Source organism: Eubalaena glacialis, chromosome 13 (assembly GCF_028564815.1).
Source record: "Eubalaena glacialis isolate mEubGla1 chromosome 13, mEubGla1.1.hap2.+ XY, whole genome shotgun sequence".
Classification (NCBI taxonomy): domain Eukaryota; kingdom Metazoa; phylum Chordata; class Mammalia; order Artiodactyla; family Balaenidae; genus Eubalaena; species Eubalaena glacialis.
This window is the reverse complement of record NC_083728.1, coordinates 26085438-26106924: the sequence shown is the minus strand read 5'-3', so window position 1 is coordinate 26106924 and position 21487 is coordinate 26085438. Positions and strand designations below refer to the sequence as shown.

The 21487-nt window shown below is 58.9% G+C and overlaps 3 protein-coding genes across 3 annotated transcripts; 2 read left to right on the top strand and 1 right to left on the bottom strand.

Moving 5' to 3' along the window:
• Positions 1–3609: 3609 nt before the first annotated feature.
• On the bottom strand, positions 3610–20374 carry NECAB3 (N-terminal EF-hand calcium binding protein 3). The gene is made up of 13 exons (XM_061208913.1): positions 20258–20374; positions 17980–18004; positions 16305–16413; positions 15301–15326; positions 15008–15105; positions 6887–7023; positions 6186–6304; positions 5984–6063; positions 5826–5879; positions 5182–5294; positions 4936–5013; positions 4328–4419; positions 3610–4230 (listed from the first exon to the last, which is right to left on the bottom strand). Exons 1-13 carry the CDS (start codon positions 20372–20374, stop codon positions 4202–4204), a joined length of 1077 nt encoding a protein of 358 aa, XP_061064896.1. The 3' UTR covers positions 3610–4201.
• C13H20orf144 (chromosome 13 C20orf144 homolog) lies at positions 8685–9999 on the top strand. The gene is made up of 3 exons (XM_061208784.1): positions 8685–8813; positions 9519–9703; positions 9762–9999. Exons 1-3 carry the CDS (start codon positions 8685–8687, stop codon positions 9997–9999), a joined length of 552 nt encoding a protein of 183 aa, XP_061064767.1.
• On the top strand, positions 12537–13796 carry ACTL10 (actin like 10). The gene has a single exon (XM_061208783.1). It carries the CDS (start codon positions 12537–12539, stop codon positions 13794–13796), a length of 1260 nt encoding a protein of 419 aa, XP_061064766.1.
• Positions 20375–21487: the final 1113 nt, after the last annotated feature.

The window sequence follows — 21487 nt, the reverse complement described above, 5'->3', positions numbered from 1 at the left end:
AGTGGTTGTTTTTTTGTTTGTTTGTTTGTTTTGATTTATTTATTTTTGGCTGCGTCGTATCTTCGTTGCTGCATGCGGGCTTTCTCTAGTTGCAGCGAGCGGGGGCTACTCTTTGTTGCAGTGCGCAGGCTTCTCATTGCAGTGGCTTCTCTTGTTGCGGAGCACGGGCTCTAGGCGCGCAGGCTTCAGTAGTTGTGGTGTGCGGGCTCAGTAGTTGTGGCTCGCAGGCTCTAGAGCGCAGGCTCAGTAGTTGTGGCGTACGGGCTTAGTTGCTCCGCGGCATGTGGGATCTTCCCGGACCAGGGCTCGAATCCGTGTCCCCTGCATTGGCAGGCGGATTCTTAACCACTGCGCCACCAGGGAAGCCCCCCCAGTGGTTGTTGAAATGAGCTGAAGAGCCAACGAGAGCGGGGCACCGAGGGCAAGAATTGGGAAAGGTGACTCAGACCTGATGGCTTGGACCTGCTACTTAAAGGCTAAGGAGGCATTTCTTTTTTTTTTTTAATTAAGTTTTCTAGCTGCATTGGGTCTTCGTTGCTGCACACAGGCTTTCTCTAGTTGTGGCGAGCGGGGGCTACTCTTTGTTGTGGTGCGTGGCCTTCTCATTGCTGTGGCTTCTCTTGTTGCGGAGCATGGGCTCTAGGCGCATGGTCAGTAGTTGTGGCTCGCAAGTTCTAGAGCGCAGGCTCAGTAGTTATGGCGAACAGGCTTAGTTGCCCTGCGGCACGTGGGATCTTCCCTGACCAGGGCTCGAACCCGTGTCCCCAGCATTGGCAGGCGGATTCTTAACCACTGCGCCACCAGGGAAGTCCTAAGGAGGCAATTCTAGAGTGGATGTGGTAGAGGATGCGAGGGAACAAAGTTCTAGAGGGGAGTTGCAAACCTAGGGACTGAGGTTGCGAATAGCCCAGCTCAGCTGGAGTGTTTTAGGGGGATGAAGCTGCACATAATGCGAGTGGGTATTGATTGCTAAGGGCCTTGAATGCCAAGTCAAGAAGTCAAACTTGATCTTGGTGCTAAAGGTAGGGGGGTGCCATTGAAGGGTCTTAGCCAGAGGAGTATGGTCACCACGGTGATGTTTTGAAAACCCCTTCTTTCTGTTCCTTTATGGGGAATGGACTGTTGCGGGATGGAGTACAGAAGGGAAGCCCAGTGAAGAGGCTGCCATAGTCTTTCAGGCCAGAGATGATGGTGGCCAAGACCTGGGGGCCTGGGGGGATGGCAGCATGGAAATGAATGTGGGCTTGCGAGAGATAGGTAGACACACCTAAAGGCCTGGGGCCCTCAGTACCCCCGTAGCCCCAGCTCAGATCTTTCTTCTCCCTGTAGCTGTAACTCCAGGCTCCTGTCTGCAGCCCAGCTCCACACCCGCCCACAGCACTCCCCTGTGTGGCAACCCCCCGCCTCCCCGTTACCTGCAAGACATCATTCAAACTCCCTCTGGCCTGGCCCCCCACTCGCCTCCCACCCCTTACACTCTGCAGTTCCTCCTTCTGCTCCCTTTGTCCGCAGCGTTCTCCCTGCCTGTCTGCCCCTCACATCTGTGTGGAGACCGCTACACTATTCTTTCACAGCTCAAACCCAACATCACCATCTCCAAGAGGCCTTCCCCAACCCTGTAGGACGGACACTGTCCCCTCCACCTGCAGGACCCTCCCTGGCACCTCCAAGCCTTCAGCAAGGAAGGGAAGATGCAGCCCATCTTTAAAAAAAAAGTGTTAACTCTCAGAACTCCATTGCAGGGTGAGATGAGACAGGCAAAGGGTGGCACCCACTTAAGAGGTGTCAGCTTGAGCTTAAGAATTTCAGCATCTTTGTTCAAAGAAGGCAATGGGAAGTTTTTTAGTTTTGAGGGTTTGCTGTTGGTACTGTTTTCGTAAAGGAAACAGGACGGAAGGAATTAGAACACAGGACAGAAAGCAGGATTATTTCCTCCTGGATGGCCTTCTTCTCTAGCAAAGACATACTGACACCTCCTCCAGCCACCCAGACCTGAGAGAGTCAGGTGCTGGCAGCACTTTCTAGGAACTGCCAAGAGTCTAGGAAGTGGGGTGGCATGGTGCAGCCTGGTGTAGTGCTGGCCGAGGAGCCCCCAGGGACCCCCGTGCTGGTTCTTTGGCCTGGGTGGCTAGGCCAGTGGGAGCAGCTCTGTCTGTCTCTGCCAAGTCTGAACTCCTACAGGGGTCACTGGGAAGAAACCTCCCAAACTAGGACATCTACCCTGAGCTGCCTTCCTGGCCATGCCTCAGGGCCCAGCCACGACCTGGCACCACCAGGGTAGTCAAGCGCATTGGTGAAATGTCACTCGGCCCACTGGCCAGTCACCCCTTAAAACCTACCACAGGGCTTCCCCGGTGGCGCGGTGGTTGAGAATCCCCCTGCCAATGCAGGGGACACGGGTTCGAGCCCTGGTCTGGGAGGATCCCACATGCCGCGGAGCAACTAGGCCCGTGAGACACAACTACTGAGCCTGCGCGTCTGAAGCCTGTGCTCCGCAACAAGAGAGGCCGCGATAGAGAGAGGCCCGCGCACCGCGATGAAGAGTGGCCCCTGCTGGCCGCAACTGGAGAGAGCCCTCGCACAGAAACGAAGACCCAGCACAGCCATAAATAAATAAATAAAATAAATACTTAAAAAAAAAACAAAAACCTACCACAGCTTCCTCAAGACGAAGTGCCTTTGAGGCCCTGCTGCCTCCCCGCCTTGGCCTCAGCCCGCCTCTGGGCTTCCTTCAGTTCTATGAGGCAAGCTCTCCTCCCCCTCAGAGGCTGAACCTGTGCATTTCTTCTGCCTGAAAACTCCTGACCCCAACACCCTCCAGACCAGGTCAGAGGCCAGCCTCTGCCCTTGTGGTGCTACATGCCTCCCCTTTAGAGCCCGCATCCTATGTAGCCACCTCTCACCTCCCTCCATGTTGGTCACCTCCCTCCACGCCCCAAGTCCCTTCCCCCAGGATGGCTCAAAGGAGGGTCCACCAGTAGCTGGTAGGACCGACTCAGCCACTGTTCTCCTGGAACTGCCCTATGGCTCTGTCAGGTGGTAGGGGTGGTGACAAATCCAGCCTGGAAGGGCGGGGGAGGTTCTGTCTGGGGACAGGTCTTCTCACAGGGATCGGCCATGCTATTTGGGACCCTGAGAGGGCTCTGTGGCCTGTCCCCAGCTCCATACCACACCCTGTTGGCAAAGGAAGGGGGGGTGAAGCTAGAACCCCCAGGATCTGGGGTGGATTAAGGCAGAGCCCATGTCCATTCTCCTTTCCCAGGAAAGACCCTAGAACCAGGGTTTGTGGGGTGAGAGGAACCTGAATTGAGGAAACCTGGATTGGCCATGATTAAGTTCCCACTATCAGCAGGAATGGGGGCCTGGCCTTCTTGCCAAGGGAGAGAGAGGACACGATGCCAGAGGTGACTACTGCCTTTATTGCCTCTGTGCTGGGGTCCTGGGCTGGGGTTCAGAGGTATCTGGGGGCAGCAGGTGACTCTGGAGCCAAATTATTGCTACTTAGCAAGGTCACCTTGGGGCTTCCCATAGTGCCCTTAGTATGGGTGGGCATGAGCATGCAAATGATATGCAAATGGCATGCAAACCAACCCAGGATCCTGCAGAGGGCTCTGGTGCAGCCACAGGTGCTGAAAGAGTCAGGAGCCTGCCAGCCCAGGAGGGTGATGGGGACACCCAGGTCCTTGCAGACTGCAGACTGATCCAGCCCAGCCTCGGGAGTCGAGGTTCGGGGGTATGGACAGTCCCTGAGCATCAGCCCTGGTTCTGCTGCTGGTTGGGGAAGAGCAGAAGCCTGGCCCCAAGATAGCAAGCAGAAAGCAGGCACCCACTAGGTAGCCAGACAGCCCAAGGCCCACTTAGAGAGGGAAGGGACCTGCCCTGGGTCACACAGCAAGGCAGGGGCAGAGGGGACCAGAATCCAGGCCTCCTGAGCCAGACAGATGCCAGAGTGCCTCAGAGGCCAAAGCTATGAGCAATAAAATACACTGTTAAAGAAAGAAATACAAAGCAAGCAGCCCAGTCTCTGATCCCTGGGCTGAGAGATTCTCCGCCAGCTGGCTCTGGGAGGGGAAGCCTCTGAGAGCCAGGCCCCAGGTATAGGAGGTGGCAGCGTTCTTGGTCTTGAGCTGAGCTGACCAGTCCAGAAGCTCCAGAAGGAGACAGGCAGGGCTCCAGGGTCCTTGGCTTATGCAGGTCAGGCTCAGTTATTATTCATAATCCACCAGGATGCTGAGGGTCAGAGGTGGGGAGTCAGAGGCCATCAGGTGCCCACTGCCCTTCCCACCAGTTCCCAGGGCTGTGGAGAGCGTTGGGAGCTGAAGCCCACCTGGGAAGAACACAGTGGTGAGGGTGTCTGGAGCCTGCAGGTGGTCAATGAGGATGCGCTGGAAGGCCTTACTGCAGGCGGACTGCTGGTGCCTGGGGAGGGCCGCAGAGTGGACCAAGGCTGGAGCTGGTCCCCAAGGATCAGGACCACATGGTTAAAAGCTCCCCACTCCCACCCAGTCCTGCTGCCTGGATTCAGATCTGAGTCCTTCCTCATAGTGGCTCTGAGCCTCAGTTTTCTCCTCTGTGAAATGGGGACAATAGTGTCCACTTCAATGGGATACTGGGAGGATTACATGAAATAACACACAAGGCGTGTGGCATAGGCCCTATGCCATAGGGTGTGGCCCAGTGGTAAATGTGTGTATTCATTGAGCACCTACCTTGTACCTGGCACTGTGTTCAGTTCTTTACATGTCATCTCATTTAGGTGATAAGAGGATGGAACTATGATCACTCCCATTTTGAGAAGGAGGCCACTGGGGCTCAGAGGGGTAACTCTCCTGAGGTCACACAGCCAGTGAATAGGAGAGGATGATTTGAACCCAGGCTTGACTCACTCCAGGGCACATACTCAATAAACATTAGCTGTTAGACCACCACTCATACCTTCTCCAGGAGGCCTCATCCTGCCAGAACTCGTACAGGGTGAAGGAGGCATTGTCCAGCATCTTCTGGGCAGACACACTGCAGGGCCAAAGAGACGGCCAGGCCAGGCCTGGGCTGCCACCACCTCTGCCCACCTAGCCAGGGGTGTCTAACGAGAGCCCTGGCCCAGGACGCTCAGTCCCAGCATTCCTCGTGCTCACCCCCCACCCCGACCCTGGCCGGCCCACCACCCGGCTGAGGACTCACTGCAGGCAATGGCTCTGGGCCCCTGTGAAGTCCACGTAGCAGCACAGGGCATGGTGGAAGTCCTGCAGGGCTTCCTCTGCCACCTGCACCTGCCTTTGGGCCACGAGGATGTGCTGGCAAGAGAGGCAGCCTGGTCAGCTGGGGTGGGGTAGGGCAGGGCATGGGGTGAGGGACTGCTGTGGCCTCCAGGACGACCCCGCCCTTCTTGGCCTGCACCAGACCCAGCCAACCCTGAGGTCGGGCTGCTGCCCCAGCCTGGCCCCCAGCTTCCCTGACTCCATCCTCCTCTTCCCATCGCCAGGGTTGCTGCCTTGATCCAGCCACCGTCCCACTCTCCTGCAGTATGGCACCCCTTCCTCCTGCCCCCTTTAGCCTCTGTCCACACTGCTCCAGACCCAGCTTTCAGAACTGTAGACAAGGGACACTGATGCCCAGGGAAGGACAGAGTTCTGCAGGGTCACAGAGCAAGGGCCAGAACCCAGCACCTGCCTGCCAGGCCCAGGGGACAAGGGCTGGGTCAAGCCTGGAGAAGGGGGCATATGTACAAGACAGAGGCTGGGGGCAGCTGGCCCCGTGAGCCTCCTCACTTCATGATCTCCTCCCGGACTCCCACACCCAGCTGCCTGCCCCTCTCACACACTCACCGAGTTGGGCCCCTTGGTAAACTCCTCTTCGTGCAGGGGTTCCAGCCGGGGGGCCTGTGAGGGACGCAGAGCGTGGGCCAGTTCCCTGGCGTGTGCCTGGCTTGGGTGGATTCCCAAAAGGTCCACAGGCACAGGGCACTGGCCACACGGCCACTCACCTTGCACTCCAGCTGGTCGATGAGCTCCTGGAGACGGTTGATCTGGAGCCGCCAGTGCATCTCAGCCTCTGAGCTCTGCCCTGGGGGTCAGGCACGGGCCCCCTCAGGCTGGGGGCTTCTTGGGATGAATTGAGGGAAAGTGGAGGAGCAAACACTGGGGCCCTGGGGGATGCCGTGCCCTCCCATCCCACCGCAGGCACACCTGTGTCAGAGGAGCCAGGAGACCAGGTGGGTGACCGACTGACACTCCGCAGGGCCCTGCGCCCTGCCCGCCGGCTGCCACGGGGCCTGCTCTGCACCTCCACCCTCTCTTCATCTGACCTGAGGGGAGTGGAGGGTCAGCCCACTGCTCCCAGACTCACAGGGCCAAGCACTGGGGCCCCAGCACAGGCCTGGGTGGGTAAGACAGGCTTCCCGGGACACTGAGGCCCAGCCTCAAAGCCAGCCACCCCTGCTCACCCCTTCTTGGCCTCCCTGCCTAAGAACAAGAATTTGGGGTCTTCCCTGGTGGCGCAGTGGTTGAGAATCTGCCTGCCAATGCAGGGGACACGGGTTCGAGCCCTGGTCTGGGAAGATCCCACATGCCGCGGAGCAACTAGGCCCATGAGCCACAATTACTGAGCCTGCGCGTCTGGAGCCTGTGCTCCGCAACAAGAGAGGCCGCGATAGTGAGAGGCCCACGCACCGCGATGAAGAGTGGCCCCCGCTTACCACAACTAGAGAAAGCCCTCGCACAGAAACGAAGACCCAACACAGCCATAAATAAATAAATTAAAAAAAAAAAAAGAATTTGGGCTCCAGGATGCTAGAACATGGAACATGATAAAAGCTGAGGGCCTTGACACATGGAGATAAGGGGCATTCATGAACCGGACCCGCAGGTGGGCAGAGCTCCTCACACACCGTGGGCCATGGGCCTGGGCCTCCAGGGTATCTGACGCCCCCTCCAGCGAGCTCTGCAGGGCTTGGAGCTGGCTCACCGTCTCCCGCAATAGGAAGCGTGTCACAAACTGGTCCACTTTGGAGGCCCGCTCATACTCCTGGGGGCAGAGGGGGCATGGTCAGCATCTCCTGGCTCCAAGCGTATATTTCTGAATGGGGAGCTGCCCCCTGCGCCCCATCCCCTGCTCATCAGAGCAACAGTGGCAGCCTAAAGAGCAGAGGACATGCAGACCTGGCATAAGCAGAAAGGCGCTGGGACTCAGTGGGGAGCAGACCCCGGACCCCCTCCTTGTCTGGGCCTGGCCTCTCTTACTGGGAGGTATGAGGCCAGCTCACAGAGAAGCATCTGCCATTCTCTGGCCCTCAAGGCCCTTTCCCTGTTGGGGCTCCCACCTTCAGCCAGTGAGGCCGCAGGCACAGCTAGACTGGGCTGGGTGGGGTGGGGCAGGGCAATTTTGACACATGAGGCAAAATGACAGTGTGATATGGCGCCATACTCACCAGCTGGCCCCAGACTCACAGTCTTAGTATTCATCCATTCATCCATTCATTCATTCACTCATCCATGCAACAAACATTTACTGAGCACCTCTTACTAGGAGCTGCAGATACAAGACGGCAGGTCGCTGGCCTCACACACACACCCCAGCACTGATCCCCGTCTACACTGCCATTTCCCCCCAGCCCTTGCCAAGGCAGGCAGAGACAGGGAGGCCCACCATGTGCCAGGCCCTGTGCTGCCCACCTGGAATGCTCATAGAGACTCCCCAGCTACCTTCATCTCCTTGTGCCTCAGTTTCCTCACCTATAAAACAGGGATGGTAATAGCCATCTCACTGAGCTGTTGAGAGGCTCCAGTGAGTTATCTCCTACATAGGGCTCAGCCTAGTACCTGGCACATAAGTTCTCAATAAAGAACTGCCATTGTTTTTATTGTCAAACATAATACTAACAAGAAACCTGCCCACTCCACCTACACACGCAGTACAGGGTGGGAGTCCTGGGGAGCTGTGGTGCCCCCCTCCACAAGGGGCTCCAGAGGCACCCTACATCAAGGGCTTCGTCTTCTGCCCATGACCTGCCTCAATTCAGCCATCAGATAGGCAGGGACAGAGTGGGGGCTGGGACCTCTCATTCTCAGACAGGCCAGTGGTTTCTCCAAGCCTGATCTCTAGACTTCCTGGCCGTTCTTTGAGCTTCCCGAAATCCTTCCAATAAATTCCCTTGCTGGTGCTTAAGATGACTGATCAGTTTCTGTTGTTTACAACCAAAGAACCTGGCTGACACAAGCACCCATTCTGCATCAGGCCCTGTTTCTAAACAGAGTTTCATTTAATCCTCGTAATAATTTACAGGAAACATAATTGACCCCATTTTGCATATGAAAAGACTGAGGCCTACAGAAGTTGATTACCTTGGCCAAGGTCACACAACTAGTTAGCGGCAGAGTCAGAATTCAAACCCAGGTCACAGAAATTCCTCTCCTCACCACTAAGCACCTTACAAGCATCGCCTCACTTATGTCATTAGCCCAGTTTTACAGCTGAGAAACCAAGGCCAGAAGTCACAGACAGAGTAAATGGAGCCGAGATTGGCCCGTGTGTTCTGGGAGGAGCAGCTCGGAGCCTGGAGCTTGTTAGGTCGACCCATGAGGTCACAATGTGGTCTCCCTGGGACAGAGCCGGGGCAGGGGACCCCCAGCCAGAGGGCAGGGCAGAGGCAGCATGGGCCGGGCCCCCCAGTGGTGACCAGCCCTGCCATGGGAAACAACAGTTCCCACAAGAGGACCAAAGTGCCCAAGCAGGCCCGCAAGGAGAGCCCACCTGACATGGACAAGGCCTGGCAGAAACAGCAGTTCTTCAACCACCTCAAGTGGAAGAAGCCGAGTGTGAGTCCCAGGGGGCAAGGGGCAGACGGAGTTCAGGGGACCTGGACAGGTGGACAGGAGGGGATGCTGGGACTCTAGGCCTCGTGGGGCACGGACGGGGTTAGAGAACCCCTTCTGAGGATGAGGATCCCAGGAACCCATGTGGGTGTGGATGGGATCCTAATAACCCAGAAGGGAGAGCAGGTATTCCAGAAACCAGGAGGTGGATGAGACTTGGGAGCCTAGGAGGGGGAGCAGGAGGGGATTCTCCCAACCCTGGACAGATGGGTGGAGGTCCTGGCATGGCGAATCAGCCCTAGCTGGTGCCACTGGGGCTATGGGCACAGGGAGTTCCCTTATGCCCCCTTTCCATTGCCCCTCCTCAAGTGGGCAGAGGCCCTGGACCGGGGCCGGGGTGGGTGAGGCTCTCAGCATCGAGGCTGGGAGGGCAGGCAGCGGATTTCATAAAGGTGACCGGAGTGAGGTCTCAGGAGGTCAGCCTGGCGGGGGCGGGGGTGAGGGTTTCCAGAGGGGAGGCAGGGTTCCGGGCGAGGGGGGGCAGGGTGCCTGCCTCCCCCACCTCCCCCTGCCAGGGCTGGGAGGATGGCAGGAGTCCCGGAAACGTAGAGGGGGCAGGGTCCTGGGAGACAGAACCCGGGTGGGTGAGGGTCCCCGATAGGAAGGTGGGGCGCGCTCTGTCCCCTCACGCCCCTGCCCCACCCCCAGACCAAGATCGTGCTGCTTTTCCCCCTGGACAAGCGGCAGCAGCTAGCCGAGGCGACGGCAGGCCCCGGCGCGCGGCCCAGGCGGCCGGGTGAGGACGCGGCGGGCGCCCCCGTGGGCTCCCAGGCGGCGGCGCCCACGTTGCAAGGTGCAGGCGACGGCGCTGAGCGGCGGGAGGGCGCGCGTGGGTGCGCAACGAAGACGATCCTAGTCAAGCTGCTGCTGCTGCTGGACGCGCGGCTGCAGGAGGAGGGGCGCCGCGTGGCGGGTGGGCCCGGGGGCGGGCCCGGCGCAGGGGGGCGGGGCCAAGGCCGCGCATGGTTGGCAGTGGCTCAACGCCCGTCTGCTGACCGAGAGCAAGGCGGGCGGCTACGCGACCCTGCCTAGGAGCAGCCGAGCAAGCGGCGCCGCGGCCCTCGCCCGCGGCACTGAGTGCCTGGCCCGGACCTCCGGACCACAGTCCATACCAATAAAGAGCGCATAGCAACCCTGGCGCCTGTAGCCCTGTCTGAGGCATCGGGGCGTAGAGCTGGGGTGGGGGAAACTGAGGGCCTGAGCGAGACGGGGGAGAACAGGCGTATTGAAGGCAGAGCCACAGCCATGGCCTGGAGACAAGGCTGTTTTTGCCTCCTCCCTTCTTGTGACCCAAGAGTCAGAACCCCTATTCCGGGCTGGCGGTGGTGGGGGCGGGGGCACCCTGCCACAGTGGAGGGAGGCTGCTCCTCTCCCCTCCAGCTCCAGGCCCGGGTCAGATCCTGCCGGCTCTGCAGGCCCAATGGAAGAACTCAGGCTTGGCCACGCTAGGAGGAGGGGCCTGCATCCAGCAGAGGCCAGGCAGCTCCAAGAGTCTCCAGCACTCACAGGTCCTTCTTAAGCTGAGGGAAGGTCCCAGGCAAAAAGCCACTACCTTGGGGAAGAACTGTGAAGGTCTCATGGTCAGCATAGTTTGAGCCTTAGACTCACGTTCTGCCTGTGAGAGCACCCAGGAGGAGAGGCTGGGGTCCCTGGTCCTCTGACCCCTCCCTCCTAACCCACTCTGCTTGGTAACCCCCAAGGCACCTCAGTCACTTGTCTCCCAAATCACCCTGTCCCATCCTCTTCCCCACACTGCAACCAAAGGCTTCTTCCAAACCACTGATCTGTAGGGCAGTTCACGCTCCCGCTCACAAGCTCACACTGGTTCTCCGCTGCCCACAGGGAAACGCCCAAACTTATTACTGGGATGTACAGGTCCAGACCCCCAGCCTCGGTCTTCGCCTCTAGGGCTTCTTAGTGACTTCCACCCTCACCCCTGCTCTGGCCATATTGCCACTTGTGGTCTTCAATTCGAGGTTCACCTCCCTAATTCACCCACAAGAGGCCCTGCACACTTTCTGTGGGCGGGACCCAGCTGCTTCTCTCTCTCCTGGGTCCCAAACCCAGCTCCAGACCCTACTCCCTCCAGCCCTGCCAAACCTGCAGCCTGCATTCCACTGGAGACCAACATGAGAATGCCCCCTTTGGGGGCAGATGCAGCAGGAGTGAAGGTCCCAGTTCACTAAAACCACAGGCACAGCTTCTGCTGAAGGTACACTTTTGTCAGTGTCAACATGACATCATCTGCATCAGGCTGGAGGCTGTACTACCCATAGCATCTCCCCTGCTGCTTCGTGAGAACTGACCCTTTCCTACCATCCACATGGTTACAATCAGGGCAACCACGTTCCTCAATGTGGCCACACCTCCTGGCATAAGCAATTGGCCCAAGCTGGTCCTATCAGCCCCTTCCCTGGGTCTGTAATTTAGGAGCTGTAGGAGACTATGTTTTCTACAGGAACGTGCACAGGCTGAAGCCAGTCTTGAGAAGAATATAAACAGAACGCAGAGCCAGTGCACATCTTGGGTCCCCCACAGGCCAGCAGTCAGGCCCTGATTCCAGTCTTTTCCTAAAACCTGATTTCACCCTTGCCTTGGTATCCAGTAAGACATACAAGATCCTTGTGATAAAAGTCCGTATTTTAGCTTAAGCTCACCGGAATGGGTCTTCAACTTGCAACCAGAATGATCCTAAAGAGAATAAAGAGACTCTGCAGAGACAAGACGTGGACTATTTCCTGTGTGTGAGGACGACCGCCTTTCGGAGGAACTGACTGAGCCCAGAGAGAGATTAGGACTTGCTCAGTGCACAGTGAGTCAGCCTCAGACCTGAGTCACAAACTCAGGTCCGCGTTTGTAAGCCCCTGAAGGTAGGATCCCTTTGTGGGCTACCTGGGCCCTTGAAGGCTAAGCACACAGAGATCTTCAGGGGGGCTGGAGATCCATGATTAAGAGCTTTCTCTTCAGCGTTGAGAGGGAAGGGGCCGCACATTTGGCCAGCGCACATCAGATAATCCGAAGTGGTTTGGGGAAGGAATCAAATTGGTTGGACTGAGCGGCTGAGGCCAGACCCCTGGATGTCAAAATCACTGCCCTTGACCCTGCCCCAGGAGAGAGGATGGGTCTGGGGCGTTTTCATCAGGGTAGAGGCTGCGAAAGCACAGCAGGTGCTGAGAACTGAGGTCACAATGAGTCCAAGTTCTTTTCCTTCCTTCTCTGACCACCCCCTCCCAACTCCACGACCAGGAACTACAATACTTCTGTCAAGCCCAGTTGAGAAGTGCCAGGAGACCGCCAAGGGCTGGGCTGGACTCCTGGGTCCCCAAGGGGGATATATGTCTGGAAAACATTGCCACAAGGCCCCTTCATTCTCAGAGCTGCTCCTGGAGGCTTCTCAATCTCTTAAAGCGGCCCTCTCATCATCCACCTCAGCAAGGGCTTAGAGGGCGGAGCCGCACCGCCCAGGCGAGTCCTCAGAGAGGGGGGTGGGGCCTTGAGCCCGAGGAGGACCAAGAGGGACTGAGCCAGAGCCCAGTTAGGGCGGAGACTGACACTTGAACCAAAGGTCGGGCCTCAGGCCCAGGGTCGGAGACAAGAGCTGAAAAGAGACCTCCACTCCGGCCAGAAGAGTGGGACTTCAGGACCAGAAGGCGGGGACGAAGGCCCATGAGGCAGAGCCAAGAGCTGAAAGGCGGGCCTCCATCAAGTCCAGCTGAGGCGGGGTTCTCACGCCGGGGGCGGAGCTTTGGGCTGAAGGGCGTGGCCGGCCCGAAGGTGGCGTCGCTGTCCGGGAGCCACCGGGTCCGCCGGCTGCCCTCGCTGGGCCGCGTCGCGGTGGTGGTGGACCAGGGCTCGGGCTTCACCAAGGCGGGCTTCGCGGGCGAGGAGCAGCCGCGCCTGGTACTGAAGAGCTCCAGCCTGGTACCCAGCTGGGACCGGCCCGTGCTGCCCGGGGCGCCCGGCTGCGAGCTGGCGGGCGGCGTGGCGCGGGCGCACCCCATCAAGCACGGCGTGGTGGTGGACTGGGAGGCGCTGGAGGGGCTGTGGGAGCGCCTGCTGGTGGGCGGCCTGCGGGTGTGCCCAGAGCAGTGGCCGGTGCTGGTGAGCGACTCGCCGTCGGCTCCGCCCGCGGGCCGCGAGAGGGTGGCCGAGCTGCTGTTCGAGGACCTGGCAGTGCCCGCGTGCCACATGGCCAGCACCGCGTTGCTGGCGCTCTGCTCTGTCGGCGCGTTCAGCGGGCTGGCCTTGGAGGCGGGCGCGGGCGTGTGCCACGCCACACCCATCTATGCGGGCCACTCGTGGCACGAGGCCACCTTCCGGCTGGACGTGGCAGGCAGTACTCTGTCGCGCTACCTGCGGGACCTGCTGGTGGCAGCCTGCCCCGATCAACGACTGCATGCCCTGCCCCGCAAGGTCATCACACAGCTCAAGAAGCACTGCTGCTATGTGTCGCTGGACTTCGAGGGTGACCTCCGTAACCCTGCCCGCCACCATCCTGTCAGTTTCTACTTAGGCAATGGGTGCTCTGTCTGCCTCAGCAGCGAGCGCTTCCGCTGCCCAGAACCCATCTTCCAGCCGGGTCTGCTAGGCCAGGCTGAGCCGGGACTGCCCACCCTGGCTTTCCGGGCACTGCAGAGGATGCCCGCAACACTACGGACACGGCTGGCCAACACCGTGGTGGTGGCCGGTGGCTCCACGCTTTTCCCTGGCTTCACTGAGCGCCTGGAGATGGAGCTGGAAGCCCAGTGCCGGCGGCATGGTTATGGGGCACTGCAGCCTCGCCTGGTGGCCAAGCCCGGGCGTGGCACAGCAGTGTGGACAGGCGGCTCCATGGTGGCCTCACTGCGTTCCTTCCAATGCCACTGGATGACCCGGGCCATGTACCAGGAATGTGGCTCCAGGCTGGTGCACGAAGTGTTCAACTGACTCATGTTGGACTCGAGGGGGTGGTGCCACGATGGGGGGGTGCAGAGGCAGACACCTGGCAGGCTGAGCTGCAGCTCTATCAGAGGCATTGAGTGCCAGATAAAAGGCTCAGTGATTGGAGCTGGCAGAGTCGTGTGGTGATGGGTCACCCTCTACCCCTTTCTGGGCCAGGAGGAGGTGGTCAGGACCCCTGGGGCCCTTACTTTGACCTGCAGTTTGAATCCCCACTAACCAGTGCCAGTTCAGAGAATGCCAGTCTAGGGGCCCACCCCCAGGGCCCTGTTTCCATGGCAACAAGGAAGGCGATGCCCCCACTTGTGTCCAGGCCACAGATATGGAACTCATCATAACATACCAACCCCTCATCATATACCATTTGGATTCCCATCCCATGCCAGGCCCCAAGGGGTGACCCTTTGAAAAACTACTAAATCCCATGTGAAAGCAACCAGAAGGGGAAGCCCTGTCCTCAGCTGATCATCAACTTGCTGAGAGCCTCAAAGTGAGGTCAGGCACAATCCCAGGCCTGCTCACTGTTCCCTCCTCACCCGCTTAGGTGGAGACATTTCTTAAAAAGAACACAAAGGGAGGGGTGCCTTTCGATGTTTTTAAAATACCATCCAAGGGCCTGGAGCCCGGGCCGTGAGCACTGTTTATGCTTGTGCGCACGTGTCCATACACAGACACAAACACATGGGTGCACACATGCCTGCCTACTCACGCATGTCCTTAGGCTGCCCCCCCAACCAAGCTCCACACGCCAGCACGAGCCTCTGGATGTGTGTGAGCGTGCCCTCCCCCACAGCCCATCCCTGCTGGGAGCTGGCCTTCATACCCCACAACAGTTAGGTCTGGTCAATAATAAAAACAGCAGCAGCAGCAGCTCCAGGTGTGACGTGGCTACTGCGTGCCAGGCAGAGGTCTCGGTGCTGGGAATGGAGTAGAGAACAAGACAGACAAAAACCTCTGCCTTCATTCTCGTTTAATTGTCACAACAAATGTCTGGAGGTAGGTTCTATTATAATGCCCAGTTTACAGATGAGGAAACTGAGGCCCAGAGAGGTAAAGATGCACAGCCAGAAAGTGGGAGCCAGGATTAGAACCCAGGCCTCTAGCTCCACAGCCCTGAGCCCAGTGGTGGAGGCTGCCACAGCACAGCAGACACCCCCTGCCCTCATTTTGGGCCCCCCCGCATCAGCCCCTCCACTCACCAGCTTGGTGGTGTCCATGGCAGTGAGCACTGCACAGTTCAGCGACTCCAGTGCAGCCAGCACAGGCCGATAGACGCCCAGGTGTTCAGAGAAGTAGTCTGAGGGCAGAGGAGGTGCTCAAAGGTTCCCGGACCCCCACCCCCCCATTTACAAGCTGGAATTCCCCAGCAGCCAACCAGGCCTCATACCCTGAGCCCAGCCGATCCTGTTCCATGGGACACCAGCAACAGCCTCTCATCACACCCACCTGCCCAGGGGTCCCGGGAGACAAGAGCTCCCATGGGCCTACTCACCACACAGCTTCTCCGTTTCCAAATTGCTACAGGGAAAAGAGAAGGCACCCTTCAGACCCGCTGACGTGGGCCTGGTAAACTGGGACTTTGAAGCCAATGTTCCTCTCCTCTTCCTGCCCAGCTCAGGCTGACAAGGAGGCAACTTCTGACTCCACCCCAGGTTAAGTTGCTCAGTGGACAGAGAGGGGGAGCACGGGTACTATCAGCCCGCCAAACACTCTCTGAGGGCAAAATTTCAGTCCCACTGTCTGCCTCCAAGGGGGTTTCAGGCCAGGGAGGCAGATATGAACACAGGCCAGAGAGGAGTAGTTAGAGCTGGGAAGGGGGAGCCAGGTCCCAGGTCTGCAGAAATGCAGAGAAGGCATGGAGTATTACTTGGTAGGTCAGGGAGGGCTTCCTGGAGGCGGGGCTGCCTAAGTTAGGCCTTGAAGGAGAAGAAATCTGACTGGAGTATCTGGTGGTGGTGAGGTGGTAGCACTGCAGACAAAGGGTCCAGCCCAAGCCTGAGAACATGGGAGGGCATGGGAGCCTAGGATTTATTCTAAGGAGATGGGGGGAAGGGAAGTGAGAGGGAGGGATAGCTGTGCATGTGTGTGCACCCATGTGAGGAAGCAGGAGAGAAGGCAAGCAAACTCGCACTAAGGCCTGTAGATGTGGAAGCACCTGCATCCATGGGTGGAAGCAGGCGGGGCCCAGCTGTCCCCAGGCATCCTCTGGTCCCTGCAGGAAGCGGGAGTTGGAAGAGGGGGCACCTGTGGGCTGAACCATAGGTGGTGACTCAGGCCTGGCTATTTTGGGGTCCCAGCTGGAAGCAGTGTGATGAGCAAGGCTGGAGCCAGGGAGGGGGTAGGTGGGTGGGTAAAGTTGGCACCGAGCCCTGGCACCCCTCTCCCTCTGCCCCACTCATCCTCCATAAGGAACCAAAGCAGCAGGGGACACAGTGGGGTTGGGACAGCCTGGCCTCACATCTACATGCGGCGCACACATCCCCCTCGAGTACTCACTCAGCGGGATGCCCATCAATACTGCTGAACAGCTCTCGCAGCTCCCCGGGGCTGAGAACCCCATCGGCAAAGTAATTCTGGAATTCTTCAAATGAGAGCTTACCATCATCTGGGAGTGGGGGGTGGGGGGACAAAGAGCAGAGTCAGTATCCCTGACCCTGGCTGTACCCCTGCCACAAGATCCAGGCCCACTGAAGGCTTTGCAGCATCTCACAACCACCCAGCCAAGTGGAATGGGATTCTGAGCTTGATGGGAGGCCTAGCCATTGGGGACAAAAGGGCTGGGGCCCCCAGAGGTGCCCACTTAAGGCAACAGGGCCCACTTTGCAGGCACCCAAGGGACAGGGCAGTACACATGTGGCACTGGGTACGGACTCAATGTTTGCCAAATGAAGAAACAAATGAACAACAGCCTGGGTCACAGTCAGATCATGGCAGGGCCAGATGTCACTTGGAGGACTCGGGGCTGGGTCTCTGCCCCACATGCTGGCCAGTGTGGCTCCAGGGTGGAGGGGACCTCCGTGCTCTGGACCCAGGCCCTTCACAGAGAAGCCACAGGGAGTCAGATAAGATTTTCCTAAGAGTGGAGCCCCTGTAAGTAGCAGCAGGCCGGCTCAGGAGGGAAAGACCTCCCCAACACAGGGGACATGTAGCAGAGGCCTAGGGCGTTACCTGTGAGGTCTCTAAGCAGATGGGGTGGGGAGAGTGGAGCTGGGGGAGGGTCTGAACTTCCCCAGACAAGATGCTGTGATCCAAATGAGACCATGTGCCCTGATCAACCGGTTGGAACAAATGGTCTCCACCAATTTGAAGAGACCCAGGGAGAAGGGGCAACGGGTGGGGACACAAGCCTCTCTCAAGGAGGCTGAAACATAAACAGGTCTGAAGCCCCCAGCTGAAAGTGAGGTCAAGGCTGACGGGCTGTCTCAGCTCAGACCCTCCACTGGCCAATCAAGGCACCGTGGGCTGCTCTGAGTCATCTATGCGCAGCAACCTGCCTGCAGGGTCCCCTAATGGCTCCTGCTTTAGCTTTCAAGGTTTTGCCAGACCAGAGTCTGAGACTGCCCAGGACTCAGGGCAGGAGGAGCTGATTCCCTGGACCTAGCTTTATCCTGCCCAAGCCCTCCCTGTGTCCAGATGGTTGGTAATGTGGAAAGTTACTGAGCACTCTAAAAATCTAAGATAAAATCCCCCACAGGGCCTCATCTCCATGACTGCACCCTTCCAAGCCCCTCACACAGGGAGCCTGGGACCAAGCATCACGTTAGACCTGGGTTCAAGGCCCACCACCTCAGGCAGCCTGCTTTACCTCTCTGGGCCCCTGCTCCTTTGTCTGTGAAATGGGGTGAAGAATTCTCACTAGCTTGCCGTTGTGAGGACAACATAAGGTCATATATGAGAAGTACCCCTCAGTGTGCCAGGGCACTGCATGAAAATAAGCCCCCACCTCCAGCCTCTGGCTAAGTTACATGTCCTCCACTCTCCATCCTGCCACACTTGATTCAAAACAACACTTCCTCCGAGAAGGACACCTGGGTTCATTCTCCTGATTTGGGTCCTCTCAAGATTTTTCTCCATTCTAGACTGTGCCCTCAAACCCCCAACCCTCCCCTGAGCCTACCCGATGTCCGTCACCCGTCCCCCCACTGTGGGACCCAGGGGAAGCCACACTCACCATTCTTGTCTGCTCTGCGGAAAACCTAAAGGACAAAAGAGCATGGATGGGAGCTGGGAGCTGGGAGGCAAGAGGCCCCCACCCAACTCAACAGAGCCCCAGCTGGCTGGCCTGCCCCCTGCGTCTCCCTTCCTCCTGCCCAGCATGGTCCCAGCTCCCTGCCCAGCTCGGCCCTGCAGGAGCTTTTCCAGCAAGGTGAGCACAGGAAGAGCACACAGCGGGCCCCACTGCTTGCTCACTTCTCCTGCGGGCCTGGCCTTGTGGGGGGTGCTCCAAGCCAGCTCTCTGCACCTTCACCTCCCACACCCAGAGTCAGTCCCAAGTTCTGTCTGATGCATCAGCCCTCGAACGGTCCCAGCTTGAGGAAGGTGGGGAGATGGGCCAAGATGCGGCCTGAGTATCCTGGGCACCCATCCCAGACCTGATCCCCAACTCTGCTGTGTGGTTATGGTCTGTCCCAGACTCTGCCCACTCCAGGCTGTGTCTCTGTGAGCTTGTTGAAGACCCTGACATGCAGGCAGTAGCTAGTCCTTTCTTTGTGGGTGCCTACTTTCCCACTAGCACACAGGGGAGCAGCCCAGGGTTAACCCTTCCAGGGCTGGGGCTTCCTATGAGGCCGACTCAGTATGAGGGTCTTGGGCAGGCCTGTGTGCGTGTGTGTGTGTGTGTGTGTGTGTGTAGTGCAAGGGTGGACAGACTGTATTCATGGAGAAGCAGACAGGAAGGGCAACAGAGGCAGCAAGAGTGGAGCAGAGTCAAGACTTGGTCCCTGTCTCCCCTAGGGACCAGAGACCCCCAGGTCACCCAAAGCAGCCCAGCAAATAGGAGACCAGCAGGCCTGGCAAGGAGGGGCAGGCCAAAGCCTGGACAGAGAGCCCCTATCAGCTCCAGGTCCTGAATACCTCTTCCCTCTGGCTGTTTTCTTGGGTCAGTGAGGCTCGGGGATGAATGTAATCCCTAGCCAGAAGCCTGACTCAGAGAAGGTCTGCCACTGGCTCGGGGTCCACACAGCAGCCCAGTAGCCTAGAGATACAGGGGGGTGAGAGTGGGGGAGGGGTACTAAGCTGAGAATGAGGACACCTAGGGCCACACCCTAGTGTGCCCCTGCCTCCATGTGTGATCTCAGACATATCCCTAACCCTCCAGGCCTTGGTTTTTCCATCTGGGAAGTGGGAGGGTCAGGTCCCTTCCAGCCGGGAGGACTGTGGCCAAGTGCTGAGTCACTAGGGACAGTGGGGAGGGGGCAGGAGTACAGCCTTTCCCACTGGCAGGGACCTCTGGGAGTGGGGGCATGAGAGGCACAGGACGGGCTGAGGGCTGGGGTGAAAGGTGGGGAAGGGGCTCAGGGCAGTGACCGAGGTCAGGCCAGGCTGCTCCACGCTGGTGTCCATAGGGGCTGCAGGGCCACCTGCCAGTCAGGAGAGGGTGTACAGACCACAGAGAATGACTGTGGGCAGCCCCGACCAACTGTGGGATCCTTGGGTTGGATCTAAGGGACTCTGGGGTCAGCACCAGGTCAGGAGTCAGGGGACTGCTTCCTCTTCCAGGCCCCCCGGCCTGGGTCAACCCGGCCTCGGGGCACCGTGCCTGCTCCTGTGATCAAGGGTCGACAGCCCGTCCCCCCCACCCCGGCCAGACACATACATGGGGTGGTTCTGGGTTGGGGGGCAGGAGGGACAGTGACACTGAACCAGGGACAAGGAGAGATAAGGAGAGAAAGAATGAGAGACAGGCTAGTGGGAAGCAGCCGCATAGCACAGGGAGATCAGCTCGGTGCTTTGTGACCACCTAGAGGGGTGGGATAGGGAGGGTGGGAGGGAGGGAGATGCAAGAGGGGAGAGATATGGGAACATATGTATATGTATAACTGATTCACTTTGTTATAAAGCAGAAAGTAACACACCATTGTAAAGCAATTATACTTCAATAAAGATGTTTAAAAAAAAAAAAGAATGAGAGACAGAATGGGACACAAAGGCTGCGAGATAAAGATAAGGGAGACACACGGAAACAGAGACAGCAGGGTCAGAGAGAGAAAGTGAGAGAGGCAGAGACCCAGAGGCAGAGGCAGGGCCCCCAACAGACCTGGAGGAAGAGAGACGGACATAGAGACAGGGAAAAGCAGGGAAAAGCCGCAGAGACGGGGACAGGGAGAGACAGTGAGAGACAGAGTGCAGGGAGACACAGGGAGAGATACGACACAGACCTGGAGAGACACCGCGAGAGACACCACCCCCAGGGCCACAGCGCCGGCGCCCCCAGCCCGCTCCCCACTCACGTCTTGGAAGAGCGCGTGTCCTGCGGGCCCGGCGGCCGGCGCGGGCGCGGGGGGGCGCGGGGGCTCCGGGGCAGGCGGCCGGATCAGGCACACGGTGAGCAGCCCCGCGCACGCCATGGCGCCGCCACCCGTTCGGCTCCGGCTCTATGCGGCTGCGGGCTCTGGACGCCACCGCCGCGGACTTCGGGGGACAGGAAGGTGGGGCGCCCGCCCATCGGCGCCGGCGCGGAGGCTGAGGGCCCCGCCCCCCGCGGCTCCGCCCCCCGCCCCCGCCCGGAGGACCGCCGAGGCCCCCTTCCAGCCCGGCCCGCGCGCTAGCCAGTCCGAGAGCTCGGCCCTCCGCCAGCCCCTCTCCAGGCCCTCAGCTTCCCTGTCTGGAAAAGGGGAGCAAACTCCAGCCTTTAGGGCGGCAAGAGCCGCGCAATGCAGAATTCCAACAACACCGTTCACCTCCGCGACTCCCCACCTCCCGGAGAGGCGGCCACTGCGGAGTAAGGAGCCACCCAAGGGGTCATTTGCACCGGGTAAGGGCTGAGCGAATGACGGCCAGCGTGGAGTACTACACAGCCAGGAACAGAACGGGAGGGGCTGCGCGCGCCCACCGAGGGCAGGTCCCGCACCGTTACAGGGTCAACAGAGCAAACGGCAGGAGCACAAGCGCGCCACCTGGTGGGTAAAACCCGCAAGTGGCTTCGCCTCTGCGCGTCTGTATCTTCTGCAAAATGGGGGTAAGGGTAGACACATCGTACGATTGTTGTGGGGGCTGACTGACAGTGAAGGGCTTAAAATAGGGACTGGCTCAGGGAAAGCCCACCTAAGGGTTTGCTAAACAGGTCCGTGTGGACCGTTTCCTGGTCACCCTCCCTTCCACTCTGAAGCTCTACTCGGGCTTCTCTTCCCCCTCGCTCTTCCGTTCTGGCCCCCTCTTCAATCCATCCTCCACACAGCAGCCAGAGGGAGCTTTTAAAATATAAAACAGGGCGTGTCACTCCTCTCTCAGACTCACCAGGGTCCTTGTCCCCTGAATAAAGCCCAAGACTGAACGTCTCTCCACCCTGGCCCTCACCTCAGGATTCCAGCCACACTGGTTTCTCTCAGGTCCTCAGGGCCCTGGGGGCCTTTGCCCATGTGGCCCTCTCCTGCTTGGTGTGTTCTTCCTCCTCAGTTAATTTCTTCTATCCTACAGCTTTAGGTCAAGCACCACCTTTTCCAGGAAGCCCTCCCTGATCC

What these genes read in the sequence shown, in the direction of transcription:
- C13H20orf144 (XM_061208784.1), top strand. Translation starts at nt 8,685, where the DNA reads ATGGGAAACAACAGTTCCCACAAGAGGACCAAAGTGCCCAAGCAGGCC. An exon ending in TCAAGTGGAAGAAGCCGAGT is followed by an intron (nt 8,814 to 9,518) that starts GTGAGTCCCAGG and finishes CCCCACCCCCAG; the next exon opens with ACCAAGATCGTGCTGCTTTT. An exon ending in CGGCGGGAGGGCGCGCGTGG is followed by an intron (nt 9,704 to 9,761) that starts GTGCGCAACGAA and finishes GCGCGGCTGCAG; the next exon opens with GAGGAGGGGCGCCGCGTGGC.
- ACTL10 (XM_061208783.1), top strand. Translation starts at nt 12,537, where the DNA reads ATGAGGCAGAGCCAAGAGCTGAAAGGCGGGCCTCCATCAAGTCCAGCT.
- NECAB3 (XM_061208913.1), bottom strand. Translation starts at nt 20,374, where the DNA reads ATGGCGTGCGCGGGGCTGCTCACCGTGTGCCTGATCCGGCCGCCTGCC. An exon ending in ATTGATGGGCATCCCGCTGA is followed by an intron (nt 15,327 to 16,304) that starts GTGAGTACTCGA and finishes TTTTCCCTGTAG; the next exon opens with CAATTTGGAAACGGAGAAGC. An exon ending in CACCACTGTGTTCTTCCCAG is followed by an intron (nt 4,231 to 4,327) that starts GTGGGCTTCAGC and finishes TCTGACCCTCAG; the next exon opens with CATCCTGGTGGATTATGAAT.